This window comes from Eurytemora carolleeae, unplaced genomic scaffold (assembly GCF_000591075.1).
Source record: "Eurytemora carolleeae unplaced genomic scaffold, Eaff_2.0 scaffold137, whole genome shotgun sequence".
NCBI classification, from domain to species: domain Eukaryota; kingdom Metazoa; phylum Arthropoda; class Copepoda; order Calanoida; family Temoridae; genus Eurytemora; species Eurytemora carolleeae.
The window spans coordinates 246,776-261,437 of record NW_019396143.1 but is presented as its reverse complement, the minus strand read 5'-3'; the positions used below and the strand labels follow the sequence as shown (position 1 = coordinate 261,437).

Here is a 14,662-nt window from a genome sequence, read left to right as displayed (position 1 = left end):
GCCGAGGGAATTGGAGAGACCTAGATATATAATCATTAAACATAGAACAGCATCATGCTGACCATTAAGTTCTTTTTAAAATTATAAATGCTTATGTAAACCATAAACCTTACTAAATAAAGATATCTAAATGTTTTAAAAAGCTGCTTAAGCTTTTAATAAATCTTCTCTTCCTTGATAGATGTTTGTGTATTTCCTAAACTAAACAATAATTATAAAATAGAACCAAATCATTGGAGAACTGTAAATCTATTATTGATTGTTTTAGATTTAATTATTGAACCTTTACTTTAGAATTGATTATAGAAACAATGAAAATCTTTTAGAACATTTCCATTTACTCATTGTCAGTCGTGGACCGTTAAACTCCAACCAATTACTCAAATTAAGTATTTAAATTAAAAAAGAAGTATTCAGTAAATCTGAAGAAGAGAGAAAGCTATTTCATCAATCAGATTAATGCTTAATGTTAGAGCTGGTCACTTTCTGAATTTGTTCTAGCCGTTCTAAACGATAAGTTAAAATCTTTTTGAAAAATTTCAGACAGCTGCTCTTTTTTTAGCTTACATCGGAACGTTCGTTTTGTTAACATTATTCTCCGTTTTTTAAAGCTACCATTTGTTAACGATCTCAATATTATTAACAGCGTTAACGGCAAATATTTTAGAAATTGTGAACAATGCCAGCAGTTAACAAACCGTTAACGATTATTTTATTTATATCATCAAAATGAACAAAATTTTATAATTTAATCTTCAAAATGTACTCGAAATGTACTCATTCCCATATTCTAGATTTTCAACAAAAAAAATCAAACATCACTTTCAAAACCCTTCCCCGCCTACCTTGCTATATAAAAATATATAAATGCAGTTTTTTATAATGTTTCTTGTTAGGTTTTTGTTTTTGTCCTATTTTATTCACTTTAAACATGAATTATCAGTAAATAAAAATGCTTGATTTTAAAGAAAAAGGAATTGAGTCTTTGTAACAAACTCTGATTTTCTAATGCCTATATTTGTTCCACCTGATGGTGTAAACCTTTGATATTTGAGACTTAGATTCTTTCATGCAACATAATTCATAGTTTGAAATATCTTCGGGTTGCAAAGATATAGAGATAGAAAATCATAGTTTGTGACAAAGACTCAATTCCTTTGCAATACATTTTTTAAAATTCTCTAGATTAGTATTCTAACAACATCCATTTGAAAAGCTATGTCAATTTCGCCACAGTTAAAAGAACGGTAAGACGAAGAACTAAAATCGATTGAAAAAAGTAGTATTGAATTTGATTGTTTCTATTCATAATTTTGATGGTTAGCCTGATTAAATTGGAACAAACTTTGATTGGATCTTGTTAAGCTTCTAACTTTCAAAAGGGAAAATTTCAAAAGAAAGTTCATTAAAAGGGATAAGTTTACAAAAATATAATTCTATGTTTTAATTATACATTTATAAGAAAATAATATAATAAAAGGAATATTATTGTTGTTAACTAAAAGGGGCACTAAAAATTAAAGGGACTGTAAGCGTAATTTTAAGTGACCCACCGCACAAAGGCAACCATATCTGATTCACCCATTAAAGGGACTGTAAGCGTAATTTCAAGTGACCCACCGCACAAAGGCAACAATATCTGATTCACCCATTAAAGGGACTGTGAGCGTAATTTCAAGTGACCCACCGCACAAAGGCAACAATATCTGATTCACCCATTAAGGGGACTGTGAGCGTAATTTCAAGTTGACCCTCGGGACAAAGACAACAATATCTGATTCACCCATTAAAGGGACTGTGAGCGTAATTTCAAGTTGACCCTCCGGAAAAAGACAACAATATCTGATTCACCCATTAAAGGGACTGTGAGCGTAATTTCAAGTTGACCCTCCGCACAAAGACAACAATATCTGATTCACCCATTAAAGGGACTGTAAGCGTAATTTCAAGTTGACCCTCCGCACAAAGATTGCAATATCTGATTCACCCATTAAAGGGACTGTAAGCGTAATTTCAAGTTGACCCTCCGCACAAAGATTGCAATATCTGATTCTTTAAAGAAGCATTATCTGATAAATTATCAATTAGACATTAAAGTTTTTAACTTTGAAAACTGATAATTTTCAATGGTGGGTTCTCACATTTTCATTACAGGAAAACATGAAGGAATTTTCTGAATTAAACACTTCTGAACATAAAGTGACATCATTAATCAGATTAATCTCAAGGGTATCGTTATGAATCAGGCATTGCTCTCTTTAGAAATTTCACTTAAAGTCCCTTAAAGAATATTTTCAACACTTGCACTTCCCAGTATAGTTTTATAATGTGGATATTACAGTTATTTACAACTGATACAAATATAGAAGAAACTATATAGAAAGTTTCCAAAAATTGAATTGTTTCTGCCAGATTGTAAACTTTCTCCCAGAGCAGACCACTTTTCCTAGTGCCCCTAGATAGAGATGGGCGCGTTCACCTTTTTTATTTAGATCATTTATCGTTCGTGAACAACCCATTTCGTTCGTCATGTTTTCAATCATTGTTGTCAAAATTTTTAGTAAATTTCAATCTATTTTTCACTGAAAAGTAAAATTGTTTGTTCAAGAAAATAGTTTGCTTGCTAAAAAACTACAGTTTTTTTTATTTGTTCAAAATATCATTTCTTCAGAAAAAAAAAGAAATCTTTCAGAAAATTTGTAGGTTCAGTAAAAAACTATTAAAATCTGTCGGTTTTTTTTCGTTCAACTTTTCATTTTTTCTAAACGATCCATCGTTCACGAAAAAATGTGTTCGTTCACAAAAATGATGCCCATCTCTACCCATGGATACCTTTTGGCGGCTAGAAGTTTGACCCTTATCAGTGTTGTCCTTTAGCATTAATTAAAGATGGTGAGAATTTATATACTTTGATATTACAATTTGATGATGTTTCTTTTCTGACTTATCTTGTTCTAACATCTATAGATGTATACTTTGCTTGTCTGGGTGGGTGTTTGTCTGTTTGTCTATTAATAAAACAAGACATTCGTATATATTTATGTTGCCTATAGCTGGTTAAACCAATTGGGATGAATTTTTTTGTGGACACTCGAATTCGAAAATAAAAAAAAATTATTTCCAATTTATTTCCAATAAACGTCAAAACAGCCAAACCGATCGGGCCAAAATTTTTTGTGGGCCCTCGCGTGACCCCAGGGAAGGTTTATGGATGATTAGATTTTTAAAAATTTGCCTCCAAACAAAATTCGATTTTTGAAAATTTTGAAATTCCAAGAAAATTTCTTTCTAAAATCAGTGAAATTTTGGTTTGTTTTGTTCTACAATGTATAAAAAGAGAACATGTTCGCTATTGAAATAGAAGATAGGCGCGGAGCGCCCTTAAAGCCTTGTAAAGGATAGAATTATGATGATGGGGCAGATAAGCTCAATTCTAAATCTAAACTTGAAACATCATCTTTTTTTAGGTTGTCATTATTAGAAACTCTACAAAACAAACATGACAATGTTGAAAGTTTTTTCCTTAAACACAATTTCCTGAAGAAAGAAACTGAGTTTTTGCCCCAAACTCTGATATTGTAATCTTTTCATCTTTAAAACCTTAGATTTTTCAAACTATTAATCCTGTTAAATCAAATAACCTAAGCTTGAAATATCACGTAAGCTTACAACATCAGGATGCAAAGAAATAGTGATTAGAAAATTTAAGTTTGGGGCAAACACACAAAAATCCATATAAAAAAGCTCTTTGCTCATATACATATATCTATACGTTAGATATCACTTGTCAACTGGGCCAATGGGCTGACATTTTTATAGGAAACCCATGGGTATTTAGGGGATAATATAGGCTAAAATAAATTCAAAACTTAAAAAAAATCTGCGTAAAAGTTTTTTTAAAATTCAATTTTTTATCTTAATGGTTAACTTTGATCTCTGTTAAATTTTCCTTTCCTATATATTTCTTCAGGGTAAATGGAAGTTTTATTGAACCTTGAAATTGAAGGCTTTGCTCCTGTCAAATATTTTCAAAAATCAATCTAAAATTAAATTAAATTTGAGTAAAAAATCAATTATTTACGTTGACAATATTAGTTCTGAAAACATGCAGCATAATTTATCGTATTTCTAGCAATTTTAGTTTTTGAACAGTTTTTAGCATAAAAATTAATTTCAATAAACATTTATTTTGTAGATATTAAAGTTGCGTTCAAGGTCTTTTCAAAAAGGTATTAAATGCAATGAATTAGTATCTAAAAAAGGAAAGAGAGGAAGGAGTTACCTCCCCTCCCCCTATAGATGTAAATAGCCCCAAAATCAAAATTTGGGTTATATGTCATTTTTTCCATGCGTCTGTGCGCCTTCCAAAATTAAATAAAACAAGTTCAATTTCAGTCACATCTTTCATCTTTGTTAAAAAGTTTGACTTCAATTGAAAAATATCATTTTATTTAGCAAAAACGTGCGTTCTTGCGCCGCGCAAGAACGCATGAAAATGAAACTTGAAAAAAAATTGGATAATGTGTGTCATTTCCTTGCGCCTGTGCGTTTCCAGTCACATCACCAATACCCCCTCCCCAGGGTTTTCTTGGCAAACGTCAGTATAGAAATAGGTTTAATTGAATAAGATAAGATACCATTTTGTTAACGTTAGATTTGATATTAAAATTTGAGATAAAACTATAACTGTTAGTTTACATTTTTACCTTAGAATTAAGCGACATAATCTTTTTTATTGCACCAATAAGGTCAGTAATTATTTGTCTCAAATTCAAGTTTCATTCATTCATTCATTCATTCGATAGTTTCATTCATTCATCCTTTCATTCATCCTTCCTTTCACCTATACTATAGTTTCATTCATTTTTTATTTTGTTATTTTTCCAAGTTAGTTAATCTCTTAATTTTTTAAAAAAGTTTATTCGAGTTCCAGAATAAAATCTTTCTCTGGTACAAAACCCCGGCAGAAAGTTTTCATCAAACAATGCAAAAATGTCAATCTATCTGAACCTAACACTTCTGTTGGCTCATTCTCTCGCATAAAGAAATTCTAACAAGATAATCTATTGATAAAATGAGAGGGAGGGGGGGGGGGGGATAAAATTGGCATATTTTGATAGAATGTAGAAATTGAATGCCTTGAAAAACTTTTTAAAATGTATGACGACACCTTGACCTAATACAAACTAACTATAATGGAAAAATAAAATGGGAGGAGGGGATGGTGAAATTCGAACCCTTCTTTTGAAATAAATAGTTCATTACGAAAATGAATTATGTTTACAATTACGAAGAAAAATTGGTGACTTGAAAAGCAAGATATAAAGGATAAAATTGTTACTAGACTCGAAGCACCCCATCAGCCTGATAGCGTACAAATGAAACTAAGAATTGGGAAAATACAGGACCATAAAGTAGAAATTACAAAGTGCAGTGCAAAATAACAAGTTATAGCTTTGCAACCAATAAAACAAGATACAGCTTTGCAACCAATTAAACAAGATTCAGCTTTGCAACCAATAAAACAAGATTCAGCTTTGCAACCAATAAAACAAGATACGGCTTTGTAACCAATAAAACAAGATACAGCTTTGCAACCAATAAAACAAGATAGGGCTTTGTAACCAAAAAAAACAAGATACAGCTTTGCAACCAATAAAACAAGATACGGCTTTGTAACCAATAAAACAAGATACAGCTTTGCAACCAATAAAACATGATACAGATTTGCAGCCAACTAAAACATGATACAGCTTTGCAACCACGGCTTTGTAACCAATAAAACAAGATACAGCTTTGCAACCAATAAAACAAGATACGGCTTTGTAACCAATAAAACAAGATACAGCTTTGCAACCAGTTAAACATGATACAGATTTGCAGCCAACTAAATCTGATACAGCTTTGCAACCAATTTAACAAGTTACAGCTTTGCAACCAATTAAACAAAATACAGCTTAGCAACCAATTGGACAACCAACTACAACAAAATAGAGTTTTGCAACCAACTTAATTAGAATTAGATCAAGATACGAACAAATTACAGGTTTGCAAGCATATAGAATAAAATAACCTTTAAAATAAACTAGAACAAGAAAAATCGGTGCGACCAACTTAGTCATAATAAGCTTTGCAACCAACAAAAACAAGATACAATTCTGCAACTAAACAAGATGCAGCTTTGCAACCAACTTAAATAAGAGCAACCATCTAACAGAAAAGAACAAAACAAGAAATATTTTTGCAACCAACAAAATACTACTCCAACAACAAGATGCAGTTTTGGAAAACTTTAACCAGAACAAGATACAAAAAATACAGGTTTGCAACCAATTGAACAAGATCAGCTTGGCAACAATAGCTAAATCAAGAAATAGCCTTGCAACCAACAAAATCATGAGATACAGCTTTACAACCAACTAGAGAAAGAAACAGCTTTAAAACCATAAAAGAAATAGCCAAAACTTTGTATCTACTTAGAAAAGGAAACAGCTTTTACCCTATTGGAAAAAGAAACAGCTTTACAATCAACTTAAATTTGAATTTAAAATTTAATCTCATGAGCATAATTTTAAAAACACGTTCAGTTTTCTTATCTATAAAGAATAATAAAAATAAAAGATTTAACCTGAACGTGAAGAAAATATAGAGGCAGAGAAGGAGAAGGATTAAAGATACTGTGGACAAACTGAAATAAAAACAAATAGGTACACGTGCACTGTGTATTGTGTACTGTGTACTGTGTACTGTGTACTGTGTACTGTGTACTGTGTACTGTATACTGTGTACTGTGTACTATGTACTGTGTACTGTGTTCTGTGTACTGTGTACTATGTACTATGTACTATGTACTGTGTACTGTGTACTGTGTACTGTGTACTGTGTACAGTGTACTGTGTACTGTGTTCTGTGTACTGTGTACTGTGTACTGTGTACTGTGTACCGTGTATTGTGTATTGTGTACTGTGTACTGTGTACTGTGTATTGTGTACTGTGTACTGTGTACTGTGTACTGTGTACTGTGTACTGTGTACTGTGTACTGTGTACTGTGTATTGTGTACTGTGTATGTGTACTGTGTACTGTGTACTGTGTACTGTGTACTGTGTACTGTGTACTGTGTACTGTGTACTGGGTACTGTGTACTGTGTACTGTGTACTGTGTACTGTGTACTGTGTACTGTGTACTGTGTTCTGTGTAATGTGTACTGTGTACTGTGTACTGTGTACTGTGTACTGTGTACTGTGTACTGTGTACTGTGTACTGTGTACTGTGTACTGTGTACTGTCTACTGTGTAATGTGTACTGTGTACTGTGTAATGTGTAATGTGTACTGTGTACTGTGTACTGTGTACTGTGTACTGTGTACTGTGAACACGTAGGTAGAGATGGGTATTTTGTGAACGAACGAAATATTGGAGAACAAACTAAACTAAATTTTTTGTGATTGATGGTGTTGCTCATAAAAAAAAACGAACAAAGGACAAACAGCTTGAATTGTTTAGAGAAATGAAAAAACTTTTGTGTTTTTAAAAACAAAACGAACAAAAAATTTATGTATTTTTTGTACGAATATATGTAATCGTTCGAAAAATCTTGATCATAAATGTCTTTTAGGAGGTACGCGGATATAATTATTGACAATTGTCAGAAAGCAAAGTATCCATGCTCATGTTTAATCATGAAGAAAAAACAATTGGCTGTTTTTAAGAATAAGCTATTAGCTATTAATCGACCACTCAACACTACCTTTCAGGAAAATTTGAAGAAGAAAAATACGTTTTCAAACTTGTGTTAATATTTGTAATCAACAAGTAAAAAGAATTTTTGCTGTTTAGAAACTTGACTCCAAAGTTAAGTTAATATTTTAAAATTATGTTGCAACTCATGGTATTTATCAAGAAAGCCCCTTATATATCATTGTTGCTTTTGCTTCTATACATACAGAACTAACTTTATACAGTGAAACCCTTAATAACGAAGACATCGAAAGAATTCATCAAATGTCGTATTCTTCACTTTCTGATAATGGAATGTTGCAGATATTTAGTTTTTTAATTAAATGATTATATGGAACTCTATAAAACTGTTCCCGCATATTCATGGCTATTTATTTATTTTCGCAAATACTGAAATTTACGTAATCTAGTAAAAAACTCATTGAAAAATTGTCAAGACGACATTTGATAAATTCTTCCGATGTATTCATCATTAAAGGTTTTGCTGTATTAAACCCTGTAATTCCTCAATCTAAATTTACTTACCACTCAGATTTAACAAGCGGAGATTTATGACATGTTTTTTAATTCATTTTTACAAATTAATTTGGTCACTTAAAAAAACTTTTCCTGAAGCTGTTAATAATGATAAACCAAAACCAATTACTTTTATTATAAGCGAAACAAATTCTAATTTTCTAATCTCTATATTTCTGGAACCCGATGTTTTTTCAAGCAGTGAAATCTGTTAGATCAAATAACCTAAGTGCGAAATCTCAAAGGTTTACACCATTAGGTTGCAAAGATAAAGCAATTGTAAAATTTTAGTTTGTAGCAAAGACTCAATTTTTAAGATCCTATTTGTTATACTTTATCTGAGTAATATTTTCATGAATTTTGTCTTTTTTTTAATACTAGCTTTGAGTAAGGTTTACTTCATAATTGTTTTTTCAAATTAAAGATTTCTATTATTCGTTTGTTTATTTGTTTGATTTATTTGATTGTATTTAGTTTAAACTTTTTCAACTAATTTGATTTTTCAAATATCCATTATTGATTAAAATCATTTAATACATGTTTATTTTTAAACTAAAATTTATTTTGCTTTGATAAATTGTTTTTATAGTTTTTAAGAAGATGTCAACCTGAAGTATAAATACGCCACTATCAGTGGCATCTGCCCTCTATCCTGTTTGTCTTCCGCCGTCGGTAAACAGGCGGAGTAATCCGCCTTTTCTTCCCATTCGCCAGACAATGTACAGTTCCTATATCAAAAAAATTACACAAATTATATACACAAATAGAAACTATATACAACAAGTTGTACGCTCTGTTTGTCTGTTTGTTAGGATGTCCGATCATAACTCATGAACCCCTTGACCGGTTTGCCTCAAATTTCGATTGGGGAACTCGGAAAAAGCACGGGAATGATGCATTTTGATTGATTTTGAGATTCTAAGTTGAACGTGGGTCGACTTTTATAAGGAAATAGCTAAAATTGTAGTTCAAAACCAAGTGCGGGTAAACGGCAAAAGTAACTAAGAGTACCCTGGGCAACGCTGCATTCTCAAGCTAGTGGTAATGTAATATTCCAAAAATTGATAATTCAAAAATCCCCACAGTTTTCGAATATTTTATCGGATATTAGTCCAATCGATACAGCATCGTATCTGTAATTGTTATCAAAAGTAACTTTCATACAGTAGTAATATCCAAAAAAGAGGATTAAGAAGAGAATTATAAGTGTGGTCCATTGGATGCTCAGATTAAGTAATCGGGATTAAGGATATCACATTCTAAAGTGTTTAATTACTTTTATTTTGTCAAAAACTAGTTTAATAGTTTGAACCTTCATTTCAGAAGGAGCATGCTCATTTCACAACAGTATTCTTGAAATATGAATCTTTTCATTATTTTGGAAGAGATTGAAAAGTGTTAAATTTCTTTAATTTCTTCATTGTGGTCAAAGCAAAAAAATGCGCATTTATATAGAAATGGTATCGTTGTGAACTGGACATGCTACACCATAAATAGAGGGAAGAAAATTCTGAAATAAGAAGAATATTTGAAAGTACGTTTACATCAACTTTCTAGAACGCTACATTGATAACCAGAAAACTCTGAAATAAGAAGACATCCTGATAGTAATATTAAAATGTATTTGAACTTGTTTTAAAGCAAATACAGTGATAACCAGAAAAGTCTGAAATAGGAAGACGACTTTTAGACTCTAAATATGACATTAAAAAGTCCAGTCAGCATGGGACACGGCAATTGTGCAATGTAAACAGACCCATTTACTTAATTAGTGATTTTAAAAGTGTCTAGTAAAACTATTTGATTTGTAACAACAACATACACTCAAATATTGCTATAACGTCGTCTTAATATTTCGGAGTTTTCTGGTTATCACTGTAGTTTTACTAGACAATGAAATGAGCCTATTTAAACTGCAATAAAGCCGTATGGTCTATTGGACTATTTAAAGTTATAATTTGAGTCCAAAAGTCGTCTTTTTATTCCAGAGTTTTCTGGTTATCACTGTATTACCTAAATACACTATGCTTAAGGCAGGGTGCAGCCAGGACATTAATTTTGGCGCAAGGATATGAAACTGTACTACCTAAAAATAGGAATTGAGTTATTGCCACAAACTCAAATTTTCTAATTTTCAAACTTAGATTATTTGATCTAACTGAATTCATAGTTTGAAATATCTAAGGACTACGACATTGGATTGCAAAGATATTACGATTAACGAATTAGAGTACGGGGCAAAGACGCAATTCCTTTGCATTGTAAGGATTTATATTAATTTTCAACAACTAGGAAAATTAATTGTTTTTTAAAAAAATTATTAAACTATAAATTCTGTTAGATCAAATATAATCTTATTTTGAAATATCAATGGTTTACACGTCGTCTGGTTTTACAGATACAAGGATCAACGGTTTACACGTAGTTTGGCTTAGCAGATACAAGGATCAATGGTTTACACGTCGTCTAGTTTTAGAGATACTAGGATCAATGGTTTACACGTCGTTTGGCTTAGCAGATACAAGGATCAATGGTTTACACGTCGTTTGGCTTAGCAGATACAAGGATCAATGGTTTACACGTCATTTGGCTGAGCAGATACAAGGATCAATGGTTTACACGTCGTTTGGCTTAGAAGATACAAGGATCAATGGTTTACACGTAGTCTGGTTTAGCAGATACAAGGATCAATGGTTTACACGTCGTCTGGTTTAGCAGATACAAGGATCAATGGTTTACACGTCGTCTGACTTAGCAAATACAAGGATCAATGGTTTACAAGTCGTCTGGCTTAGCAAATACAAGGATCATTGGTTTACACGTCGTCTGGCTTAGCAGATACAAGGATTAAATAAATGTTGATTTGTTCAGTAAAAACTCAGTTCCTTTCCAACAAGTCTCATTTAAAATTTCTACATCTACAAAAACTTTTTTTCAATTTTCTCAAACCGACTTGTCCAAAACAATCTAGACTTTCAATACATTGTTTAATATGTTTTAGATTAATCTAAGGAATTCTAAAACTCTAAATTCCAATCAAACTTTCTTTACTTCCTCATTATACATTGTAGGCGATTATATTAATACAATGAAGACGACTTTTTATAAGTTTTGATTGTTTACAAGCTTATCAAAAAGTTTTCAAAGGGAAGTTTTTTAAATGACAGCTTTTTTAACTTCCATGTTCATTTATTGAATTGTTTACATATTATATATTAAAATCTAAATTCGTATTCATTGATATAATCGTCTACCATTAAATCCCTTTTCATGGTTCTACAGTTTCTATCACTGGTCTACATCAAAAGAAGTTCCTAAAAATTTAAAGATTTAAGGCAATTTTTTATCCGTTTTATCTTATTTATTAAAATAAATATTAAAGATTATATGCCAAGGTTGCTTATTAAGGTTAAATACTTTGGATACGCCCCAATTTACGGGAAATGTCGTCTTCATACCAATGGACAACCCAAATCCTCATATGACGTAACTGATTATTGGCGGAAGATGAATTGGGGGGGTTTTCTCTGCATTTCAGCTGTGAAAAAAATAACCTCATCTTCATTTGAGTGTTCAGTGCTATGAAGACGACATTTCTAGTACCATGGAGCCCATTCTGAGTATCTAACCTTTATAAACAACCTTGGTTTATACTCCCACCTGGAGGTGAGGGAGGCCAGCATACTAGAGAGTCATTAAACCATCCACACCAACCTTAAATATATATATTTATTAAACCATCCACACCAACCTTAAATATATATATGTATTAAACCATCCACACCAACCTTAAATATATATATATTAAACCATCCACACCAACCTTAAATATATATATATATATTAAACCATCCACACCAACCTTAAATATATATAATATTAAACCATCCACACCAACCTTAAATATATATATATATTAAACCATCCACACCAACCTTAAATATATATATATATCACAGTAATTCAGTTTGTATCGCATTAGACTTCGATTTTACCGCTCTAACTTGAATTTGCTTTTCTGTAGCTCTTCACATGCACATGCAGCACTATAAAGCACTTGTTGTTACCCTTGGTTTTTTAAAAAGTAATTGACATAATTCTAATGTATTTTGCTTGAGAGCTCGAGACCAATCACTGTTATATATATATTAAACCATCAACACCAATATTTGATTGTATTCATCATTTTTCCTTCTAAAAAGAACCTTATTGTTTTCCTGAAATAAAAAGACCGCTTATAAAAGCAGTTAAAAATATCTCTTCACAAACTATGATTTTAGAATCCCTATATTTTTGCAACCCGATGTTTTTGACATTTGATGTTTTAAACTATAAATTCTGATCTTAAGTTTGAAATATCAAAACTGTACACCATCAGGTTTAGGTTGCAAAGATATAGGGATTAGAAAATTTTGTTTGTAGCAAAAACTTAGTTCCTCTCTATCCTATGTTATCTAAAAAGGATGTTACCCAAAATATCGTTTTTGCCTTTGATTAAAGCTTTAAACTAACACTTGTTTGTATTTTACAAATCCCAAACGAAACAAAACAAACGATAGTTTTTTTTAAATTAGATTTTACACAAAATCTGTTTTCAATGTGTCAATAATGGAGTGCCCAATGACATTCTTCATTCAACATTAATCAGGGGGGAAATATAATTCCTCAGTCGGATCAAAAGATCATGTGACACGAATATTTGAAATATAATTCCTCAGTCGGATCAAAAGATCATGTGACACGAATATTTGAAATATAATTCCTCAGTCGGATCAAAAGATCATGTGACACGAATATTTGAAATATAATTCCTCAGTCGGATCAAAAGATCATGTGACACGAATATTTGAAATATAATTCCTCAGTCGGATCAAAAGATCATGTGACACGAATATTTGAAATATAATTCCTCAGTCGGATCAAAAGATCATGTGACACGAATATTTGAAAATTCAAAGAAGTTACTCAATATTTACTTGCTGTAGATTCATTACAGTTTTTTTTCAAGAATTAAATTAAATCATTTTTAGGTAAAAAATTAATCAAGTTTATTTATAAGGCTTGATTAACATCAGCTTATGAAAAGCTTCATCTAGTAGTTTCGTCTATTTAGATCTTAAATGAAAAACAAGAGTTGATTAAAAAAATTTTCTAATGATATAAAACAGTCAAAGTTTGAACTAAAGTAGTCCTCCTAAATGTGTAGTCTCTGATAAAAATATAGTTTATAGTCCTCCTGAATGTGTGATCTCTGATAAACATATAGTTGATATCCTCCTAAATGTGTGATCTATAATAAACCTACAGTTAATAGTCCTCCTAAATGTATGATCTATAATAAACCTATAGTTGATATCCTCCTAAATGTGTGATCTATAATAAACCTACAGTTAATAGTCCTCCTAAATGTATGATCTATAATAAACCTATAGTTGATATCCTCCTAAATGTGTGATCTATAATAAACCTACAGTTAATAGTCCTCCTAAATGTATGATCTATAATAAACCTATAGTTGATATCCTCCTAAATGTGTGATCTATAATAAACCTACAGTTAATAGTCCTCCTAAATGTATGATCTATAATAAACCTATAGTTGATATCCTCCTAAATGTGTGATCTATAATAAACCTACAGTTAATAGTCCTCCTAAATGTATGATCTATAATAAACCTATAGTTGATATCCTCCTAAATGTGTGATCTATAATAAACCTACAGTTAATAGTCCTCCTAAATGTATGATCTATAATAAACCTATAGTTGATATCCTCCTAAATGTGTGATCTATAATAAACCTACAGTTAATAGTCCTCCTAAATGTATGATCTATAATAAACCTATAGTTGATATCCTCCTAAATGTGTGATCTATAATAAACCTACAGTTAATAGTTCTCCTAAATGTGTTATCTATAATAAACCTATAGTTGATAGTACTCATAAATGTGTAGTCTCTCACAAACCTATATTTGATAGTCCTCCTAAATGTGTAGTCTCTGATAAACCTATTTGTTGTCTTATATTTATACATGAACAAACTTGAGATAGATTAGAGAAATATAGAACTGGAAAACTATATTCTCAATTCAAATTCAATAATTTCGAGATATTTATATATGTTTATAGATTTGGAATCTCAGTTTTTTGTTTATTTTATATCTAATCATGACTCATGAACCCTTTGACCAATTTGGTTGATATTTTGATTGGGGAACTTGAAAGAATCACAAAAATGTTTTAGTTTATGAGATTCTAAAATGAGTAGGTCCACAATCATGCGCGAGTAGCTGAAATGGACCCGCGTTGGAGCAAAAGCCAAAAACAATGGACCCGCGTTGGAGCAAAAGCCAAAAACAGTGGACCCGTCCTGGAGCACATTTTCCCCCTCCCCCACCTCCCCTCCC

General features: G+C 31.3%; 1 protein-coding gene across 1 annotated transcript in view; it reads right to left on the bottom strand.

The window, feature by feature from the left end:
* The window catches only part of LOC111696252 (corticotropin-releasing factor receptor 1), a 41,075-nt gene that overhangs the window by 24,656 nt on the left and 1,757 nt on the right, over nucleotides 1-14,662 (bottom strand). Inside the window, exons 2-5 of the mRNA XM_023465805.1 lie at nucleotides 11,916-11,969; nucleotides 10,269-10,341; nucleotides 8,864-8,983; nucleotides 6,629-6,688 (exon numbers count right to left, since the gene is read on the bottom strand). Coding sequence (XP_023321573.1) covers nucleotides 6,629-6,688; nucleotides 8,864-8,983; nucleotides 10,269-10,341; nucleotides 11,916-11,969 — 307 coding nt within the window. The remainder of the gene's footprint in view (nucleotides 1-6,628; nucleotides 6,689-8,863; nucleotides 8,984-10,268; nucleotides 10,342-11,915; nucleotides 11,970-14,662) is intronic.